This window comes from Schistocerca cancellata, chromosome 5 (genome assembly GCF_023864275.1).
Source record: "Schistocerca cancellata isolate TAMUIC-IGC-003103 chromosome 5, iqSchCanc2.1, whole genome shotgun sequence".
NCBI lineage: Eukaryota > Metazoa > Arthropoda > Insecta > Orthoptera > Acrididae > Schistocerca > Schistocerca cancellata.
Genome location: NC_064630.1, coordinates 662,408,528 through 662,431,953, shown reverse-complemented (window position 1 = coordinate 662,431,953; position 23,426 = coordinate 662,408,528). Strand labels below are relative to the sequence as shown.

At 45.0% G+C, this 23,426-nt stretch overlaps 1 protein-coding gene across 1 annotated transcript in view; it reads right to left on the bottom strand.

Moving 5' to 3' along the window:
• LOC126187353 (serine protease snake-like) overlaps positions 1 to 23,117 on the bottom strand; it is a 269,426-nt gene extending 246,309 nt beyond the window's left edge. Inside the window, exon 1 of the mRNA XM_049928379.1 lies at positions 22,936 to 23,117. Coding sequence (XP_049784336.1) covers positions 22,936 to 23,038 — 103 coding nt within the window. The 5' untranslated portion in view covers positions 23,039 to 23,117. The remainder of the gene's footprint in view (positions 1 to 22,935) is intronic.
• Between the last annotated feature and the right edge of the window lie 309 nt (positions 23,118 to 23,426).

Here is a 23,426-nt window from a genome sequence, read left to right as displayed (position 1 = left end):
GATTTCAGGTGTGCCGCAGGGGACAATATACATAAATGACCTTGTGGATGACATCGGAAGTTCACTGAGGCTTTTTGGGGATGATGCTGTGGTATATCGAGAGGTTGTAACAATGGAAAATTGTACTGAAATGCAGGAGTCTGCAGCGAATTGACGCATGGTGCAGGGAATGGCAATTGAATCTCAATGTAGACAAGTGTAATGTACTGCGAATACATAGAAAGAAAGATCCCTTATCATTTAGCTACAATATAGCAGGTCAGCAACTGTAAGCTGTTAATTCCATAAATTATCTGGGAGTACGCATTAGGAGTGATTTAGAATGGAATGATCATATAAAGTTGATCGTCGGTAAAGCAGATGCGAGACTGAGACTCATTGGAAGAATCCTAAGGAAATGCAATCCGAAAACAAAGGAAGTAGGTTACAGTACGCTTGTTCGCCCACTGCTTGAATACTGCTCAGCAGTGTGGGATCCGTACCAGATAGGGTTGATAGAAGATATAGAGAAGCGCGCTTCGTTACAGGATCATTTAGTAATCGCGAAAGCGTTACGGAGATGATAGATAAACTCCAGTGGAAGACTCTGCAGGAGAGACGCTCAGTAGCTCGGTACGGGCTTTTGTTGAAGTTTCGAGAACATACCTTCACCGAGGAGTCAAGCAGTATATTGCTCCCTCCTACGTATATCTCGCGAAGAGACCATGAGGATAAAATCAGAGATTAGAGCCCACACAGAGGCATACCGACAATCCTTCTTTCCACGAACAATACGAGACTGGAATAGAAGGGAGAACTGACAGAGGTACTCAAGGTACCCTCCGCCACACACCGTCAGGTGGCTTGCTGAATATGGATGTAGATGTAGATGTAGATGTAGACTGCGCCACCTCACGCGGCTCGTAGGTTATCTACATCCACTTTCTTAGACGAATGGTTGACGACGTTTGGAAGTTTGGCTGTGACTGATTCGTGCTCGAATAGCCAAATGGTAAGGCGACCTCTCGCGATAAGCGGGAAATCCGGGTTCGATTCCCGGTGCGGCACAAATTTTCACTGTCGTCATTCCATTCTACAGAGATGGTTGACCATAGTTGCAATTGCGTATACATTTAATGTATTTGTAGAACTCTTCCAGAACCCTGAGCCAAATATTGTTGCCAAGGATCGGTTTTGTACCACGAGACATCGTCTGGCATTCCCGGTAACATCATGACGCATGCCTTTGATTTACGCAAGTCATTCAGACTCTAAATAAGCAAGTCATTCGAAAGACACGTGATACAGCCATTTACAGGCAGTGAAAACATCTAAAGGGAGTCCCGGGAGGATTTCAATATTCAGGGCTACGACAGCAACTCTCATCTGGAGCAAAACCTTCATATCGTATATCCCCTGTTCCGAACGATTTCCGAGATAGAACACATTTAATGTACATTGTTATTATTTTCTGTACTATTCAGTACACTGTCAGGTTTATGCATGTACAGAAGGTAATAAGCATTACAGCATGCGTTCTACAAACTGCCAATCGAAAAATACGTATTTTTAACACGTTCCTCTCCAACCATCATCACACATGACACATTATAAATGTTCAACTTCAACGGATTTATGGAATCTTGGGAGAACATGTGTTGGTTGTCTAAGTGCCTCATCTTTCGTTTGTACACCTCAGACTTCATCCAACCCCCATACACAAAAATGGGGTAATGTCTGGCCCTTTTGCTGGTCAGCTGATTGTACTAGCTCGACCAATCCAGCAACTAGTGTAAGCCACATACGTGTGCGTCATTAGCCCAAAAACAAAAGTTCTTTTAATGTGATCTACACTCCTGGAAATTGAAATAAGAACACCGTGAATTCATTGTCCCAGGAAGGGGAAACTTTATTGACACATTCCTGGGGTCAGATACATCACATGATCACACTGACAGAACCACAGGCACATAGACACAGGCAACAGAGCATGCACAATGTCGGCACTAGTACAGTGTATATCCACCTTTCGCAACAATGCAGGCTGCTATTCTCCCATGGAGACGATCGTAGAGATGCTGGATGTAGTCCTGTGGAACGGCTTGCCATGCCATTTCCACCTGGCGCCTCAGTTGGACCAGCGTTCGTGCTGGACGTGCAGACCGCGTGAGACGACGCTTCATCCAGTCCCAAACATGCTCAATGGGGGACAGATCCGGAGATCTTGCTGGCCAGGGTAGTTGACTTACACCTTCTAGAGCACGTTGGGTGGCACGGGATACATGCGGACGTGCATTGTCCTATTGGAACAGCAAGTTCCCTTGCCGGTCTAGGAATGGTAGAACGATGGGTTCGATGATGGTTTGGATGTACCGTGCACTATTCAGTGTCCCCTCGACGATCACCAGTGGTGTACGGCCAGTGTAGGAGATCGCTCCCCACACCATGATGCCGGGTGTTGGCCCTGTGTGCCTCGGTCGTATGCAGTCCTGATTGTGGCGCTCACCTGCACGGCGCCAAACACGCATACGGCCATCATTGGCACCAAGGCAGAAGCGACTCTCATTCGTCCCTCCATTCACGCTGTCGCGACACCACTGGAGGCGGGCTGCACGATGTTGGGGCGTGAGCGGAAGACGGCCTAACGGTGTGCGGGACCGTAGCCCAGCTTCATGGAGACGGTTGCGAATGGTCCTCGCCGATACCCCAGGAGCAACAGTGTCCCTAATTTGCTGGGAAGTGGCGGTGCGGTCCCCTACGGCACTGCGTAGGATCCTACGGTCTTGGCGTGCATCCGTGCGTCGCTGCGGTCCGGTCCCAGGTCGACGGGCACGTGCACCTTCCGCCGACCACTGGCGACAACATCGATGTACTGTGGAGACCTCACGCCCCACGTGTTGAGCAATTCGGCGGTACGTCCACCCGGCCTCCCGCATGCCCACTATACGCCCTCGCTCAAAGTCCGTCAACTGCACATACGGTTCACGTCCACGCTGTCGCGGCATGCTACCAGTGTTAAAGACTGCGATGGAGCTCCGTATGCCACGGCAAACTGGCTGACACTGACGGCGGCGGTGCACAAATGCTGCGCAGCTAGCGCCATTCGACGGCCAACACCGCGGTTCCTGGTGTGTCCGCTGTGCCGTGCGTGTGATCATTGCTTGTACAGCCCTCTCGCAGTGTCCGGAGCAAGTATGGTGGGTCTGACACACCGGTGTCAATGTGTTCTTTTTTCCATTTCCAGGAGTGTATATCAGAAACCATTCAGAATATAGCATATGTCCATACGATGGTTTTTGCTTCGCGTGAGCATCCCTGTCATGTCTGGTGGTTACTGACCATTCCTTCTGTGACTCTGTACACAGGGTGGCCACAAACAATCCGAAAAGTTTGTAAGGGTGTTGCGGAATGGAACGTGCTAAGAAATAATTGTTAATAAAAGAAAAATTCGAAACACTGCGGAGTTTCTGAGTTAATTAGCATTGAAGTTACCCAATTAGGCCGTTGTACGTAAAAATTCTAGTGGCCTGCCAGATACAATTATTGTCACTCCTTCTAATGGCGTAGATAACAGCTTACAAGACTTCTCAGCCTTTGGCTCCGGCTCGATACTTACTATCTTTCCATGTCAAATTATTGTATCGCACTCTTGTTCTGTAGTTGGAAACCAAACGACGAACATGTTTGGCGACATCGTCTCTGGCGGGCCGCTTGAATTTTCACGCGTAGTGGCCTTATTGGCTAACTTCAACGTTGATTAACTCGAAAACGGCGCAACGTATCAAATTTTTTGTCTGACAATTTCTCACCACAACCTACTCTGCAACAACATTAAAAGCTTTTCAGGCTGTTTCTGAAAACCCTATATAAATAAACCTTCATCCTTTCTCCGCAAACTGCCTTATGGTACACATGTGGTAGAAGAAACATAAAAACCCATAATCATAATCACTTCTTCTTCTTCTATCAGTGAATCGCACACAGAAAGAATGATTACCAGTAGCACTCTGTGTAAGTACAAATTGATTTAACATTGCTGCAGCGTCACTACCTGACATGTGTGTTGGGCGACGTAAGAGATTTCTTGGCGCGTATCGAAATATAGCCTCCTGGTTCTTTAGAGTAAATCATTCCGTGTACTCTTTCTCGAAGAATGTTGCACTGAAGTTTTGCTGATCAGTTCAGGAAGCTTTCGTGATGACTAAAGAAACATAATACAAATCGGGCTTTCTTCTTTGAATCTTCTCTCCTTGTCTCCCAGAAATCCAAACTGCTACACCCTGTGTCAAACCTACCAACAATATTGAAGCGTTGACCGACCCAGGGCATTTGAGTCCTTATTAATTACAGTTCCTTGGAGTTTTTATGCATGTAAATAGAGCTACTGGAAGGATGTGACTGATTGTCACTCATGTATTCGACCGGTATCAAGTCTTTTCGTGTATTTCCTGGTTCGATTCCCGGCGGGGTCAGGGATTTTCTCTGTCTCGTGATGACTGGGTGTTGTGTGATGTCCTTAGGTTAGTTAGGTTTAAGTAGTTCTAAGTTCTAGGGGACTGATGACCATAGATGTTAAGTCCCATAGTGCTCAGAGCCACTTGAATCATTTTGTATTTCCTGAACAATGTAATGCATATTTTTTTTTTTTTTTAGGGTCAGCTGGCAGTCTTTGCTCTTGAATACCGAAAGTTTTCCTCCAATTTGTAGTAATTATTTTGTAATGACATCATGCACTTATACACACCTAGTCTTTAATGGCGAGAAATGTTAGATAATACGTTTTAAGAAATTGAAATATGCTGAGTACTTTGATTACATGATTAATGAGTCATGTCATGCTAACACCTGGGAGTAAAAGTTATTGACTGTGTGATTCATGGCAAGAGAGGAAAATGCGGACGTAGATTTCAATACTCCAGACCAGGGGTGCACAAGTGAAAGTGAGATAAGGGAGTAAGGGGAAAGGGGAAGAAGAGAAACTGCAAACGCACCTAAATGGAAGTGCAGTCCCATTGCATACGACTTGGTTTTATATTTCGCAGCATCATAGATCACAACCAAAACAATTTAGAGAATTATTTAATCGTTTATGACGCGCTGAAGACATAATATAATTTTTATCTGGTGTGAACTGTCGGCATGCGGACAGATGCAGATAATTTCAAATCTTTTTGAACTCAGATTGCCACTTAATTGTGACTTATTTACATTCACAATCGAAAAGAGGTCTTTCACACAAATATGTCGATCGAAAAACTATACCATTTTTGACACCTAATTATGGAGTCTTGGAAACTCTATTTGTGGAAAGCAAAGTAGAAGTTCGGTAGAAACTCAACGTAAAAGTATTTGTCATTAGAACAGCAATTACACTGGACGTCAATCAGTTGCATCTGCACATGCACATGTGTGCTTTCATCTGAAATTGCGAACGGTCTCGACAACAGATCGTGACTTACGCTAGCATACTAAAAGATGTACAGGTCCTGGAAATAACTAATGGAAACTACAACTTTAACCTTTGCCCAAGCCCGTGGGGAATAACGGCTATTAAGGCAGATACTGATTTTTCCGATAGGTGCAAGACCTAAGTATGAAGGTTAAACGTGACTCGCGGTATCTGATAGAATAACGACGTCTGGGAATTGTTATTTCTGCAGCTGAAAGAAATTGCCTGACCTCACTGACAAAATGTATAAAAGAGCCAGTGGAATTTCAGGAATACGACAGGAAAATTCTGTGCATGTAAAGAAAAAGCAGGAAGACATCAGTTTACTTTTCTATAGCAAGCATAGTAATACAAATAGCAGTGACACCATTTCACTCACGTGACACGCAAATTGGTTTATCAGGAAACGAACGTAAAATTAAAAAGAAAAGGTGAATCATTTATATTTACTGACCGTGTTAGTATGCCAGTAATATAGACATCATCTGTCGTGATGTTGTAAAGCATCCACTTAACACACTTCCATAGAAAGTCCAACGAGTTTAAGACTGAGGGCAGTGGAAACCTAGCAAATAGCTCAAAGCCTCCTATCCATGTGCCGCGTAACGCATTCTACGGTACGCTCGGGCTCACACAGAATATCAACTCTTGTTGGTATAGTATCCAACTGGTAGAGCTCATTTTTTTAAAACAGTTCGTAAGCTCTAAAGAATCGAAGAACACAAAAACTAAAATGTAATTATTACCACAAGTGATTGCGTTATATCTAGGAAACGAAGCATTTGCGTAAAGAAGTTTCTTCTTATTTTTAAGGTAAAGGTTAAAGTTGCAGTTTCCAATAGCTTTTTCCAGGACCATTAAGTCTTTTGGTATGCTAGCGTAAGTCACAGTGTATGAACTGGAATTGTACATTCTCATAAAATAAATTGCTTACCTTATAAGAATGACGACAACATTCAACGACAAAAACTGCTATCAGAATACATGTGGTCACAGATTAAGTACACTGTAAGCCATTAAAGACATAACATTTTGCTACCGGCGTGTAGATTTATGCATAATTCAACACGTGAAAATAAAGAAATGCATTGCATTTGAAGCACTTGTTTTCCTCAATCAGTAAAAAACGGAACTCTTATCGGATCAATTTGTTGTCTGTCTGTCTGTCCGACTGTTAAAAACCGTTTTTCTCATGAATGGTTTTATGCATCAAGATGAAATTTATGTCACATACTAAGGTCTACGGCTCCTTGTCGGTGTAAAAAAATTGAAGCTTCAAGTCAATGTAGTCAAAAGATACGGCCATTTATGTTATATATTTTGATAATCGCAAAGTAACATCAAAACCTATAACGTATTTCCTGGTGACCTAGAATCATAGAATTTGGCAAGAAGCAAGGTTCCACAGTGGGTGGTGGTGGTGGTAAGGTCCTATGGGACCAAACTGCTGAGGCCATCGGCCCCAGGTTTACACACTACTTAAACTAACTTACGCTAAGGACAACACACACCCCTGCCCGAGGGAGGAGTCGAACCTCCGACGTTGTAATTATTTCAAAGGAAAAAATATTTTTTTTGTATTTTGTTATCTGCCCGTATGTGTGTCCGTCGGTTAAAATCCTTTTCCTCATACTAATGTCTACATGTCTACTCTTCGTTGGCGATGTAGAACATTTAAGCTTCTATGTCAAAAATCGTCGAAGTCCGATGTGGATGAACTACCTATATACGTTATGACGTTTGTGCGAACCCACGGTACGCGAGTCCTGCTCGCACGAATCCGGAATTCTTTTATACTGAATCTGAAACCCCCAACCACCCGTAACTCCTGTGTGACGGTGCTTTGAAAATACCACAACCCAAAGAACAGAACGGAAGTATTACTATAAAGATTTCGGGCTGGCAAACTTTTTGTCATGAAATGCCATCACTACTGTTTTTGGGTAAATTTTCATGCTGCAGTCAGATATCTGTAAAGCAATTGTGGGAAATTACTCTCAGCCATTAGCGTCCGTTGTTGACCGCGGCTACGAACGCAGGTCAGACTCGCATAAAGAGAGCAACAGTGTTAGCCATTCAGTAGAAACGCTGTTGAGTGCTACTTCGCCAGCAGCAGTGGTCGTTGACAAGATCCAGAACAAACCAACCACAACTGCATTCGTTGCCCACAGAATTCAGTTCCTTGAGAATTCAGTTCCTTGCTCCACGCCGGCCGGAGTGGCCAAGCGGTTCTAGGCGCTACAGTTTGGAACCGCGCGACCGCTACGGTCGCAGGTTCGAATCCTGCCTCGGGCATGGATGTGTGTGATGTCCTTAGTTAGTTAGGTTTAAGTAGTTCTAAGTTCTAGGGGACTGATGACCACAGAAGTTAAGTCCCATAGTGCTCAGAATCATTTGAACCCTTGCTCCACCTGAAAGCTTCACCACACGAGCCGACCAGCCGTCGTCTTAACAGGCAGAATCACGAAAGCTAGCTGTCCAGTACCAGTACCATAAATTGGACCCGTCTATTTTAGACGAAGATGTGAAGCGAAAATATCACTGAAATGACGTTGTGCCATAATTCAGAAGAGCATCACTCGCCACAGCCAGCACCACCGTCAGAACGAGCGAACAGAGAGTGGTTTAGACTCATGTTCAGAAGTTGAGATAGTCCACAGACCAGACCAACTGGACGTCCAGACTACAGTCTTCCATGCCTGAAGTGAACACCAGAATGTTTCCTTATACACAAGCCATGGCATATTTATTTGCCTATTCCTTTTCAGTCTAAATGCAGTGTTTAATGCAGACCTAAACTGTTAAACCTGCAGCGTCCTTTTCCACCGTCAGTCCAATGGCTACGCCCCTGCGGATACATCAACAGTGACTTGTAACCACCATACCATCAGCTTTGGAAAGACCTTGTAACCAACTCGAAAGCTGGTTTGGACAGGATAGTAATTTACTTGGCGTAGTCCTGTTGGAGGTACAAAGTCTTGTCTCCTTTCTATCTTTGAAAGGAGGTCCCTGATAGGGGGCCTACAGTTTAACATGGACTTCAAGTCGCGATGCAGTTTGGCAGTTTTGACACACGGTCCTTTCGGGAGAACTCGGTAATAGGGAGACTTAAGAAATCACGCCACTGATAAAAGACCATCTGGAGGAAAGAAGTGGTACTACCGGGTGGTTATACTAATTAAAGCGCTGCTCATTACGGAGGTACAGTGTGGTCTGTAACTATCGAATGCCACGGAAAACCGGTGAATGTGCTGATGAGTTAATGCAGAACAGATTTATGCTGGAAAAAATTAGTTCCAGTTTTGGCAACTATGTACTAATCAGGCGCTGTATAGTATCTTGTCGAGGTCTACGGTGTTCATATCAAGGAAACTGTGCAAGCGGCAGTTAATAATAAAATCAACATTATGTCATTCTCATTTGTCTGACGTCTGCTGCCCGCGTTCCGTTCCTAATCCATTACAGATAGAAACGTTTTTGTGTGTTTTTCTTGCACTCACAGTGTTAGATTTGTACCTGGTGGGCAAAACTGGAACTTTTTTTTTTCAGCTTGAATCTGTTTCGCATTAACGCTTTAGAATATTTATCAAGTTTACCACCCGATGTATCACACTACAGGTTAGTGTATGTGACTTGTTGAACACTGAAGAGGTTGTAAAGGGTAATTTCAACTGGAAGAAAACTAAGCATGTTTATCACAACCTTAAAAGGAACTGTAACATGGCGAGAGTAATTTACCACATTTAATGATCAATGTATTTGGGTATTTCCGGCTCCACGTGTGTTCTGTGTATGTTTTGGAGAATAGTAATGACGGAAAGTATTACAGAAACCGCAGGAATTTGGAATCTATTCCTAGAGCCATTTATTGTTCGCTGTTGTAACTCAGAGTTTTGACAGCGCACATACGGAAAATCCCGACACGCGACGAGTTCTTCACTACCTGGTAGCATCTCTCATCTTAATGACTACAGCATTCTCCCATTATCGGGGTGTGGATAATCCGGTTTGCGGTTAGCATAGTTTACGCGATTTTTGAAAAAAAAAAAAGGTAAACGAAGCCTGTTGTCTTCTGTTCGATTTAGAACGAATATTTTCGTTTAGAACGCACTGTTATGCATGTGACTCACGTTATATCACTCACACCGAGGCACAGAAATCAGCTAATATGTTATTAGAGTATGCAGGCTTTTAGTGTACCAATGTTCTGGCTCTACTGAAAATGAGGACCGTCGTCAGGAAAAATGTTAATGGAGAATAGAAACAGAAAAATTTGGGAGATTGTTTTCCGAAAACGAACTGAAAGCAAATGAGGTAAAGCACAGTTTTTCTAGTGTAATTTTGTAAATAAATTGTTGGTTTCCGGCGAGTAACATACAAGTAATGCAGTGAATTTCGGAAAGTGACATGTAGCATGTTTTGTAAATACAGCAAGTAGCTTGCGGTATTTTGTATTATTCGTGTTTTTTTGGTTATCTGTGCCGTCTCGAGTCCGCGTTAACGCGAGGTAACCAGGACCGGCTGCATTTTCTATTTGACGTACAAAAGGCCACGGAAGCATAAGAATAAGGGTATTATTGGACAGCGTAATGTAGAAGATATGGCTGAAGGAATAAAATACTGTATATTAAAGAGAATAAGATGCCGCTAGGTACAGCTTCGAAACGATTGAAGGTGCCAAGAAACATTCTGCGTCCTAGGCTGATCACGGGGATTTCGGACAAGAGGTAAACTGGTAAAGGCACAAATATCAGAAATGACAGTTAAGGATCAGGATTCGTCCTTTCACTGTTAGAGTCGAAAGGCTTTCCTGCGACAGTAAGGGAGCTGTCATATCAGTTCTTTACCAACATCATTCATTCGGCAGAGCAACGAACAACAGTGGATATCACTGACGTATCACATCAAGCGAGAAGAGGTTTGAAAACTATTTTGCAAACTGTGGTGGCTTATTTTATTCAAACTAATCAGGTAAATTTTGAGTGCAATATGTTGGACGATGTAAAATAGGTGTGAACATAATGGCGAAATATAGCGATTCATGTGATAACTACAAAAGAGTTGAAATTTAATGATCTAGGTACTGTATCGAGCTCACCCTCACAAAGGAACAAGCTGCTTTTGCACTTGTTTCACTGCTAAACAAAACTTCAGAATATAATAATTATTTTCGTTAGTTAACTGCCAGGTAACATAGTTCGATGAAGCGTGGACCATACGTAGAAAACACTGCTGCAACATACTACAGAAAGTAACTGAAAGAAATAAGCAATGAGACGAACAAAGCTGACACTTTTATTTAAAGATAAGAATTAAAGCAAGTGGCCACCATTAATAATTTCCCTTGGACATTACAAGAGGAAAGACAAGATTTTTAATTGGGTGTATGAACATCTCGGACGCCAGTGCTTGCTCTCCAAAGACTCCCACGCTGGGGTCACAAGGTTAGTAAGGGGTTCTTGTGCTAGGGCGTTCTATTTCTCCACCAGCGCTAGTGACAGCTGCTGTATGATCGTTGGTACATGTACACGTGCTGCAATACGTCTGCCCAACTAATCCCACACTTACTCGGTGGGATTTAAGTCGGCGGAACTGGCAGGTCACTCCATTCGTCGGATATCCTCTCGTGCAAAGAGCTCCTCCACTTGGTGCAGTTCGGTGCGGTCGCGCAATGCCGTCCCTAAAATAAAATCAAGGTCGAACGCATCCCCGAAAAAAGTATACAGGGTGGTCCATTGATAGTGACCGGGCCAAATATCTCACGAAATAAGCATCAAACGAAAAAACTATAAAGAGCGAAACTCGTCTAGTTTGAAGGGGGAAACCAGATGACGCTATGGTTGGCCCGCTAGATGGCGCTGCCATAGGTCAAACGGATATCAACTGCGTTTTTTTTTTAAATATGAGCCTCCATTTTTTATTACATATTCGTGTAGTACGTAAAGAAATATGAATGTTTTAGTTGGACTACTTTTTTCGCTTTGTGATAGATGGCACTGTAATAGTCACAAACGTATACGTACGTGGTATCACATAACATTCCGCCAGTTTGCTTCGTGATACGTTACCCGTGTTAAAATGGACCGTTTACCAATTGTGGAAAAGGTCGATATCGTTTTGATGTATGGCTATTGTGATCGAAATGCCCAACGGGCGTGTGCTATGTATGCTGCTCGGTATCCTGGACGACATCATCGAAGCGTCCGGACCGTTCGCCGGGTAGTTACGTTATTTAAGGAAACAGGAAATGTTCAGCCACATAAGGAACGTCAACCACGACCTGCAACAAATGATGATGCATATCAGTGGCAGACAAATTACGCGAGAATCTGGAATCTCAAAAACGTCGGCGTTGAGAATACTACATCAACATCGATTGCACCCGTACCCTATTTCTATGCACCAAGAATTGCATGGCGACGACTCTGAACGTCGTGTACAGTTCTGCCACTGGACACAAGAGAAATTACGGGACGATGACAGCATTTTTGCACGCGTTCTTTTTAGCGACGAAGCGTCATTCACCAACAGCGGTAACGTAAACTGGTATAATATGCACTATTGGGCAACGGAAAATCCACGATGGCTGCGACAAGTGGAACATCAGCAACCTTGGCGCGTTAATGTATGGTGCGGCATTATGGGAGGAATGATAATTGGCCCCCATTTTATCGATGGCAATCTAAATGGTGCAATGTATGCTGATTTCCTACGTAATGTTCTACCGATGTTACTACAAGATGTTTCACTGCATGACAGAATGGCGATGTACTTCCAGCATGATGGATGTCCGGCACATAGCTCGCGTGCAGTTGAACCGGTATTGAATAGCACATTTCATGACAGGTGGATTGGTCGTCGAAGCAGCATACCATGGCCCGCACGTTCACCGGATCTGACGTCCCCGGATTTCTTTCTGTGGGGAAAGTTGAAGGGTATTTGCTATCGTGATCCACCGACAACGCCTGAGAACATGCGTCAGCGCATTGTCAATGTATGTGCGAACATTACGGAAGGCGAACTACTCGCTGTTGAGAGGAATGTCGTCACATGTATTGCCAAATGCATTGAGGTTGACGGACGTCATTTTGAGCATTTATTGCATTAATGTGGCATTTACAGGTAATCACGCTGTAACAGCATGCGTTCTCAGAAATGATAAGTTCACAAAGGTACATGTATCACATTGGAAGAACCGAAATAGAATGTTGAAACGTACCTACGTTCTGTATTTTAATTTAAAAAACCTGCCTGTTACCAACTGTTCGTTTAAAATTGAGAGCCATATGTTTGTGACTATTACAGAGGCATCTATCACAAAGCGAAAAAGTGGTCCAATTAAAACATTCATATTTCTTTACGTACTACACGAATATGTAATAAAAGTGGGGGTCCCTATTTAAAAAAAAACGCAGTTGATATCCGTTTGACCTATGGCAACGCCATCTAGTGGGCCAACCATATCGCCATCTGGTTTCCCCCTTCAAGCTAGACAAGTTTCGTTCTTTGTAGTTTTTTCGTTTGACGCTTATTTCGTGAGATATTTGGCGCGGTCACTATCAATGCACCACCCTGTATAGGGCAGGAATACAATGTGATCATAAATTGACCACCGAGTCTACTGTGTTCAAGGATTTGGAGGTCACTGTGTCCATGCAACTTTATTTCTCCCAACACTATAACACCTGGCCCGCCAAAACTATCATACTCCACTACGTTCCTTGGTGCTTAAGTGTTCCAACCCTCGCCATATGAGCACTATAGAATATGATCGTTTCGGCGGTCCAGGTGTTCCGGTGTGGGGAAGCTTAATCTGCATGGGCGTACAGTCGTCCACACCTTTGAACACGATACGCTCGCCGGCCGGTGTGACCGAGCGGTTCTAGGCGCTTCAGTCTGGAACCACGCAACCGCTACGGTCCCAGGTTCGAATCCTACCTCGGGCATGGATGTGTGTGATTTCCTTAGGTTGGTTAGGTTTCAATAGTTCTAAGTTCTAGTGGACTAATGACGTCAAATGTTAAGCCCCATAGTGCTCAGAGCCATTTTTGAACTAACTCTCATCAGTCAACGTTATTGGGAAACTGCACTCCTTCCCCTTGTGAGTATTTTAAAGGGTGCATATGGCCGTGACATGAGTTACATGGATGACAATGCGCGACCGCATCGAACAGGGCACGTGGAGGATCTTTTGGAGCGACAGGATATTCGGGGAGTGGACTGGCCTGCTCTTTCCCCCCAATTTAATCACAAAAAAATGGTTCAAATGGCTCTGAGCACTATGGGACTTAACATCTGAGGTCATCAGCCCCCTAGAACTTAGAACTACTTAAACCTAACTAGTAACTAACCTAACGACACCACACACATCCACGCCCGAGGCAAGATTCGAACCTGCTACCGTAGCGGGCGCGCGGTTCCAGACTGAATCGCCTAAAATAGCTCGGCCGCAACGGCCGGCATTTAATCACATCGAGCACGTGTGGGATGCGTTGGGGCACTATAGCACATCCACGTGCACCAATGGGGAGAATGGACTGCCCTAGCACAAGAACTTACCAACCTTGTAGACAGCATGGGAGCACATTGTAGAGCAAGCATTTGCGCCCGTGGTGATCACACCCCCTTTTAAGACCCTTCTTCTGCCTCTTTTAATGTCCAAGGGGCAATCATTAATGATGGGGTTTTTATTTTAATTATTGTCATTTTTGTTCTCCTCACTCCGTATTTTTTTCAGTTACTTTCTGTAGTATGTTGTAGCAATGTTTCCCATCTACGGTCCAAGTTTCATAGAGCTATGTCACTTGGCAGCGACACATAATGTGAAAGATACTCTCGTCCTTAAATTTTTCACACCGGTTGGCACGCAGAAGAGCTTCTGCTAAGCATGGAAAGCAGGATAGGGGTACGGCACAAGTGAAGTTGCGGGGTGGGCTGTAAGTCGTGCCTGGACGGACAGCTCAGTCGGTAACGTCACTTCCTTCCAAAGGCAGTGTCGAGGGCTGGTTCGGCAGACATCCGTAATCTACCAGGAAGTTTTAAAAACAGCGCACATTCGGCTGCAGAGTTAAACGTTGATCCTGGACTTCATTCTTCAGTTTTCTATGGCATTGCAAGGTAGTGAAACGTGGACTGTGGGAAAACCGGAACAGAAGATAATCAAAGCATTTGATATGTGGTGCTACAGACGAATGTTGAAAATTAGGTGGACTGATTTGGTGGTAAGGTCTTATGGGGCCAAACTGCTGAGGTCATCGGTCCCGAAGCTTACACACTACTTAACTTACGGTAAGGACCACACACACACACGCACGCACGCACGCGCGCGCGCGCGCGCGCGCGAGTGAGGACTCGAACCTCCTCCGACGGGGGGAATAGGTGGACTGATAGGGTAAGGAATGAGGAGGTTCTGTGCAGAATCGGAGAGGAAAGGAATATATGGAAAACATTGACAAGGAGGAGGTTCAAATGGCTCTGAGCACTATGGGACTTAACATCTCAGGTCATCAGTCCCCTAGAACTTAGAACTACTTAAACCTAACCAACCTAATAAGATCACACACATCCATACCCGAGGCAGGATTCGAACCTGCGACCGTAGCGGTCGCCTGGTTCCAGACTGAAGCGCCTAGAACCGCTCGACCACACCGGCCGGCCAAGGAGAAGGGACAGGATGGTAGGACATCTACACTCCTGGAAATGGAAAAAAGAACACATTGACACCGGTGTGTCAGACCCACCATACTTGCTCCGGACACTGCGAGAGTGCTGTACAAGCAATGATCACACGCACGGCACAGCGGACACACCAGGAACCGTGGTGTTGGCCGTCGAATGGCGCTAGCTGCGCAGCATTTGTGCACCGCCGCCGTCAGTGTCAGCCAGTTTGCCGTGGCATACGGAGCTCCATCGCAGTCTTTAACACTGGTAGCATGCCGCGACAGCGTGGACGTGAACCGTATGTGCAGTTGACGGACTTTGAGCGAGGGCGTATAGTGGGCATGCGGGAGGCCGGGTGGACGTACCGCCGAATTGCTCAACACGTGGGGCGTGAGGTCTCCACAGTACATCGATGTTGTCGCCAGTGGTCGGCGGAAGGTGCACGTGCCCGTCGACCTGGGACCGGACCGCAGCGACGCACGGATGCACGCCAAGACCGTAGGATCCTACGCAGTGCCGTAGGGGACCGCACCGCCACTTCCCAGCAAATTAGGGACACTGTTGCTCCTGGGGTATCGGCGAGGACCATTCGCAACCGTCTCCATGAAGCTGGGCTACGGTCCCGCACACCGTTAGGCCGTCTTCCGCTCACGCCCCAACATCGTGCAGCCCGCCTCCAGTGGTGTCGCGACAGGCGTGAATGGAGGGACGAATGGAGACGTGTCGTCTTCAGCGATGAGAGTCGCTTCTGCCTTGGTGCCAATGATGGTCGTATGCGTGTTTGGCGCCGTGCAGGTGAGCGCCACAATCAGGACTGCATACGACCGAGGCACACAGGGCCAACACCCAGCATCATGGTGTGGGGAGCGATCTCCTACACTGGCCGTACACCACTGGTGATCGTCGAGGGGACACTGAATAGTGCACGGTACATCCAAACCGTCATCGAACCCATCGTTCTACCATTCCTAGACCGGCAAGGGAACTTGCTGTTCCAACAGGACAATGCACGTCCGCATGTATCCCGTGCCACCCAACGTGCTCTAGAAGGTGTAAGTCAACTACCCTGGCCAGCAAGATCTCCGGATCTGTCCCCCATTGAGCATGTTTGGGACTGGATGAAGCGTCGTCTCACGCGGTCTGCACGTCCAGCACGAACGCTGGTCCAACTGAGGCGCCAGGTGGAAATGGCATGGCAAGCCGTTCCACAGGACTACATCCAGCATCTCTACGATCGTCTCCATGGGAGAATAGCAGCCTGCATTGCTGCGAAAGGTGGATATACACTGTACTAGTGCCGACATTGTGCATGCTCTGTTGCCTGTGTCTATGTGCCTGTGGTTCTGTCAGTGTGATCATGTGATGTATCTGACCCCAGGAATGTGTCAATAAAGTTTCCCCTTCCTGGGACAATGAATTCACGGTGTTCTTATTTCAATTTCCAGGAGTGTATTAAGACATCAGAGAATGACTCCCATGGTACTAGAGGGGCTACAGGGCAAAAACTGTAGAGGATGACAGAGATTGGAATACATCCAGCAAATAATTGAGGACGTAGGTTGCAAGTGCTACTCTGAGATGAAGTGCTTGGCACAGGAGAGGATTCCGTGGCGGGCCGCATCAAACCAGTCAGAAGACTGGTGACTCAAAAGAAGAAAACGACATACCGGCCGCCCGTGATGGTACATATCAAACACATAAGTATGACTTGTGTAATGGCGTGGAGTTCCGTCATGATTCTGTTGTGTAGGGTCGAACTTTCAAGGAGCATGTACGGTAGATAAAAAACAGATCTTTGTTGCTTTCAGGTGCATTGCACGAGTGTCAAATGTATCCTCCATCCAAACCCTCAGCGAGAGCTACAGGTCTGAGCGCTGGATCTACTAGCTGGTGCAATTATAAAGCCTTGGCTTTTGTTAACTTTGCAGACACTGTACGACAGAGCGATTCTGTCTGTCTCTGGACTTTCCATGGTGAGACCAGCACCTATGAAGCTGGGGAATTGCTGCTGTACGTTGCAAATAAAGCTGTCTCGCAAAGCACTTTGTTCTTTTCCAGTGATTCATGGAACGCGGTCTGACGGCTGATCGTGAGCTAATATATTCGAAAATGGTGGCACGTTTCCAAGCACCGCTACAGTTATCTCTTCGACATTGTGATTCTTCGCGAGTCTTCGTGGGACAGATAAACTGGTCTTTAGAATGTCGGTTGGAAAATTTCAGGAGGAGGCCAGCAAAGTGTTATTTTTTACAAGCAGCTGCAATCGTGCAGAGTGAAACGATGTCGACGGCTCGACAGTGCGAGTTCTGTCCTTTTTGACATCATTTTCAGTATTTTGTAGAAAGTGTTGTTGACAGTTGGTAGCCTCGTACATTAATAGTTGCAATGAACAAATTTATCACCATTGCTGTAGACTACACTTACAAATTTCCCTGACTGGCCTAAACCGAACGGTTAGCTGTATCCCGTAAACTTCGCCCAGTGAAATGCGTGCCCAGTTAAGGTGGAGGAAATTCCCACTAACCCTACAACCCGAACTCGTGCTAATGAGGAAGAGTTCTGGTTCGAGCAGGGTCTGTAATGGCAGTGGGAGCTCAGTAAAAGTTACGTAAATGGCACCTATAAACATTTTGTGACTCTGACTGTCTTACTAGTTAAGCATTGTTTTTTTCATGCAAACAGCAGTTAATTGCACATCACACAAAAGATTCTTTTGAATACGCATTTTTCACATTCGTTCCACAAGAAACTGTTGAACTTCTTGATGAGAGCGGTGTGTCGTTGCGCTGTTTTATTAGTGCAATCTTATAAATTAGTTGGAAACGGAAGGCTGAATTTTGAGGCCTCGTGGCCGGCCGTGGTGGTCTAGCGGTTCTGGCGCTGCAGTCCGGAACCGCGGGACTGCTACGGTCGCAGGTTCGAATCCTGCCTCGGGCATGGGTGTGTGTGATGTCCTTAGGTTAGTTAGGTTTAAGTAGTTCTAAGTTCTAGGGGACTTATGACCTCAGATGTTGAGTCCCATAGTGCTCAGAGCCATTTGAACCATTTTTTGAGGCCTCGTGATTATAAATGTCATTGGAGACAGCGCTCTAGATCCAGGGGACTTCGAAATACAACGATGGATGATGCAGAGACCAAACATTACACACTTGGCGATCGCAGAAAACTGTAGCCTTTGCAATACAGAGCACAAGCTTTGAATCCGTTGAGGTAAATATGGTACAAAACTTGACAAATCCATCAGGTTATTGTTGCAGTTGGAACCAGCCAAAATCAAACCCTTCTGTCCTTTGATTCATGCAGAAGTTAGTTACACTCTAAAACGTCAAGTAGTTCCTCTGCAACACCAGAACACACTGATGTATCTGCGAGTAACTCCTGACAGAACTTGCACGCACACCCATGCACACATGCACCCGCACGGCACACGCACGTACACAAACAAACAAACAAACAACAACAACATCATCAATTTGTACGAGGAACAGTCAGATTTGCAAACTGGTTAGACACACCAGAGCCATCTTTGTTTCGGCAATACTGTGTTGCTACCATGGGCTACTCTTCCTCAATCTGGTGCAGGTTACCTCATGTAAGATAAGTAAACATATCAAAACTAAAATCTTGGAGAAGCTGAAAGGTAAGAAGAGCCGCCGGAGAAATGAAGGCAGTATGTTGGCACCCCCCCCCCTTTCTTTCCTCAACAACGTTTATAAGAGTGAGCCCCAGATCTTCGACATGCCAGGAGACGTATCTATGCGGATGACTCAGCTGTGACGGCCCGAGGGAGGGCCTTTGAAGAAGTTGATACCAAGATAAGCAATACACTTGAAACATTGGGATAGTATTATTATCTGAATCATCCTAAGCCTAATCTAGGAAAGACTCAGTTGCTTTCCATTTTGGGAAAAGAGACGCTGGCAGAAAACTTAATATTAAGTGGAGAGCATTGGAAATTCAGCACTGTGACATCCCAGAATATATGCGAATCATTCTGTTTCGCAACCTACTTTCCAGAACAGACTGTATGGCTTTGAAAGGAAAATTCTGCAGCAGGTACATAATCTTGAAAAAGTTGACAAGTTGCACGTGGGGAGCAAAACCCCTGGTTCTCAATCAACTGCATTTGGGACTGTTTAGGTGTGGGAGAAATAGTTTAGAGAGCATCGATTTACACCACGAATGTGGACGTTGCCTTAAGAGTCAGTTCATTTAGTTAAGGTATACATCAGACCAACTTAGCTCCGAAGGTCTACCTGTTGTCCGGCATTGACCCCGCCCACAAGACGTCGAATGTTGGGAGACAGAGAATAGATTGAAAACCGTAAACATTTCATGTACAATAATACAGTTGCGTCATGTCCACAGTAAGTTTTTTCAGTGAACGTTACCATTAGACGTCAAATGTTAGGAATGTTTTCCTGTGGCAAGAGAATGTTCCTAAGAAAGAGTGTTTCACTTCAGGGGAAGAAACGAACTGCGGCTACCATCTATCCTACATTACGTGGAGATCCTCAATAGAACAAGGACAGGAGTTTCAAGAGGCAGAAAAATTTTGGTCACCTGGGGGAATGAGGTGAATGTTACGTGCACCTGCGGAGCAATCCGGACACTTAATAATATGCCATAACTTGAACGAATCCTGTGCTATGGAAGACGTTTAAAATGCCACCATAAAGGGCATAACAGCTGCGAAATACTGGACCGGGAAAGAGAAAAGAAGTGATGGGGAAACTTATTGTAAGCCTCTCAAGTGCTCAACAGCTCCCTGAGACAAGACGAAAGGGGGTGGGGAAGAAGAAAGAAGACACCTCACTTCTGCCCATGAATGACATCGGTCGAGTAACTACCACTCGCCATACCGAAAGCTGTGTATTAGGGAAGGCTCTGATCACAATCCGATAAGGAGTGGTGGGATATAAGGAGAACACTTAACATCGGACTTCAGTACAGGTGACGTAAATTATATCAATACCCTCTGTCCTCAGCATCACGTGGTTTTAACGACTTACACTAGATGACGCCAGTGACAGCAAAGCTTTGTATTTTAGTGTTAAATGTAAAAAAGCCTAACTCAGCCGAAACTGGAGATAACAGTTGATAATCTAGACTGAGCTTTTCGTGAGATGATAAAACAATATCAGTGACTACTTCTGTGACAAAATACAACCTCTCTGTAAACAAAAGTGTCTTGTTTACATTAGTGTTAATGCAGTAGTTGATTCGGAGACTTCGTCTCAAGAACAAGGACAAAGATTTTTTTCACGATCCTGAAACTGTTCGTTGAATTACATTTACCTTAAATTCAGACATTTTGGATTAGAACTGACAATGGCCGTTCAGTTGAAAATACAAATTACTGTAACGAATCAAATTTATTGTTCTTCACACTAAGCGTTTTGGAGCATTATCCCTCCGTCATAATGTGGATTTATTGCAATTAATAAGGCAAACATGGTTTACATGTGTGATCTGTTCGTATAACTCAACGCGCAGCGCACTCGCTTACAAGAAAAGATAGAGATTTTGTATGGAAGAGATTTCGTGGGCAACCAGACGCTCTGTCAGCCAGCACTGATAGGTGTTTGTATTACTGCTCACCTATGCAACCTAAAGTTCCACGTAACTTTAGAATGTGTACAGTTTCTGTACTACAGATTGCTCACAAAACATAGTAGATGCAAATTATCAGTGCCTTATTAATTGAAATAAATCTACCTGATGATCGAGCCCGCATCTCGTGGTCGTGCGGTAGCTTTCTCGCTTCCCACGCCCGGGTTCCCGGGTTCGATTCCCGGCGGGGTCAGGGATTTTCTCTGCCTCGTGATGGCTGGGTGTTGTGTGCTGTCCTTAGGTTAGTTAGGTTTAAGTAGTTCTAAGTTCTAGGGGACTGATGACCATAGATGTTAAGTCCCATAGTGCTCAGAGCCATTTGAACCATTTTGAACCTGATGATGGAGATATAACCGTCTGAAACGTATAGCGGGAAGAACAATAAATGTGACTGGCTGCAATGATTTACATTTCAAGTTAATCACAGTTGATTTAACATTACAGCAATCTCCATAATCAGCATGTGGCCAACTCATGTTATATAAATTACTAACCAATCAAGGGACCAGTACTCCATTTTCACAGGCAACCGAGTAGTTTTCCATCTGCGCATTAAGGATTCCCACTTGTCAGCCCAGTTAAAACCACGATATTACGATTCCACCGTGAGTGACTTAAACTTCGTACATAAAAGAAAAGCCATTGAGATTGCCGAGCTACAGGTTCGTCACATACCGTTGTGTATGTGGTGTTTCGGACTCTACGAGCAGGTGAGTCAGTTGCGTAACTGCTGCAAAACATCCTCCAAGGAATGAGGCGACGCCAGGCGTTCTCGGCAGCACTTAAATCTAAAAATAAATGCAAACTGATGGAAACATCGATGAAATCTGGTAAAGCGAAGCACGTGAACATAACAATAATGACGGGTGCGGTGAGAGTTGATAGAGTATCGAAATCTACGCGTGCCGGTAATGAGAGAATATTCATTCTAGTGGTATACATCTCTTCGTGTATATCATAGGAACAAGGTAACGCAAAGCCTAAATGATGAACGTGTAGAAGAAAGAGTAGGGAATCTTCAATATTAAATAGTGCAGTACATTACAGTGTAAACCATTTTGGCGCTCTGAATACCACTGAGTGCATAAAGCAAATAGATAAAACGCGGCACAAGTTGATATAAGTTTCTTGTGGTGGCCATCTTTGCAGCAACTGTGTGTAAACTGCAGTAGCTCAGAAGGAAACCGCCTTTTGCATGCTGCACATTAAGTTTTTTTTAAAAATATATATTTATCTTGTGCACTCAGATGGATTTCGCCTTAGTTACAAGGAATTTTCAGTGTCAGAGAGCGTCTAATTCATTATTTGTTGGCTAAACTGCTTCCTCTCGTAACTGCAAACTTTCAACCAGTTTCTCACAAGAGAGAAAGCTGTTGGGTTTACAGATCATGATTTAGACGCTGATCTGACTCTCACTGAAGATGTCCTGTAACTAATGCGAAACGCGTCTGAGTCACCTACCTCAAGATGCAGCATGAAGAAGGCGTTTTTCTTTTGAACTACTGTAATTTAAAAGTTGAAATATTTACGGCAACCAAAACGGTATACAGTCTCCACCATCCGTTCGAGTATGCGCTTACACACACACACACACACACACACACACACACACAAACACACACACACGTTTATATATCTCGGTTGTTGTTGTAGTCTTCAGTCCAGAGACTGGTTTGATGCAGCTCTCCATGCTACTCTATCCTGTGCAAGCTTCTTCATCTCCCAGTACCTACTGCAACCTACACCCTTCTGAATCTGTTTAGTGTATCTATCTCTTGGTCTCCCTCTACGGTTTTTACCCTCCACGCTGCCCTCCAATACTAAATTGGTGATCCCTTTACTAAACTGGTGATCCCTTCTTCTAGTCAAGTTGTGCCACAAACTTCTCTTCACTCCAATCCTATTCAATACCTCCTCATTAGTTATGTGATCTACCCATCTAATCTTCAGCATCCTTCTGTAGCACCACATTTCGAAAGCTTCTATTCTCTTCTATCCCAGGTATACCATGCCTAACCCCTATGTTTACACTACAATTGGGTGTCACGGATCCTGACAGTGCGTTAATCGACAATGCCTTTAAGAAGCGTAAGCAACAGCAACAATAGTCATGTATTATCGAGGCGTAGTAATAGTGGTCAAATATATGCAGTAGCGTCGGGTGATACATTTGTCCCTGTTTGTCCGTACGTAGACGCTGTAAAGTTTATTTCCGTACTTAGAAATATACTCACCACCCCTTTGGGCGTTGGCTGTCGCCGCGACGAGTAGAAGCGCGATTGTAATCAACGCCCACCTCGCGATTCCCGAGCGGGAGAAGGAACGTCGCACTGCCATGTTGCCAACAATGGAACACTCACATCACGCACGTCCGCACTCTCCGACGGTTGCCGGCCGACTGAAGCGCTGCTGCCCGCGCAGACTCCGGGCCCAGCTGGCGGCAGCGCTCTCCGCTGACGTCACAGTTTTGAAGACCGCGCACGCGTATAGAAAGCTGTCCCGTTCGCAGCCGCCTCTACCTACCTTGTTGTTGGGGTACTGCAGGAGTTTAGCTTCTCAGAAAACAGGTTTCGCTCTCACCGCCGACGACATTGGCGACCGATCGCGGTGACCTTTGGGATCCCGGTACAGGGTTCATCGTTAATTCCATAGGTTGCCTCTTCAAGGTCCAAAGGATGCTATTCAACATGGTTCTTCGTTTAACGTAGTCCGATCAACATTTCAC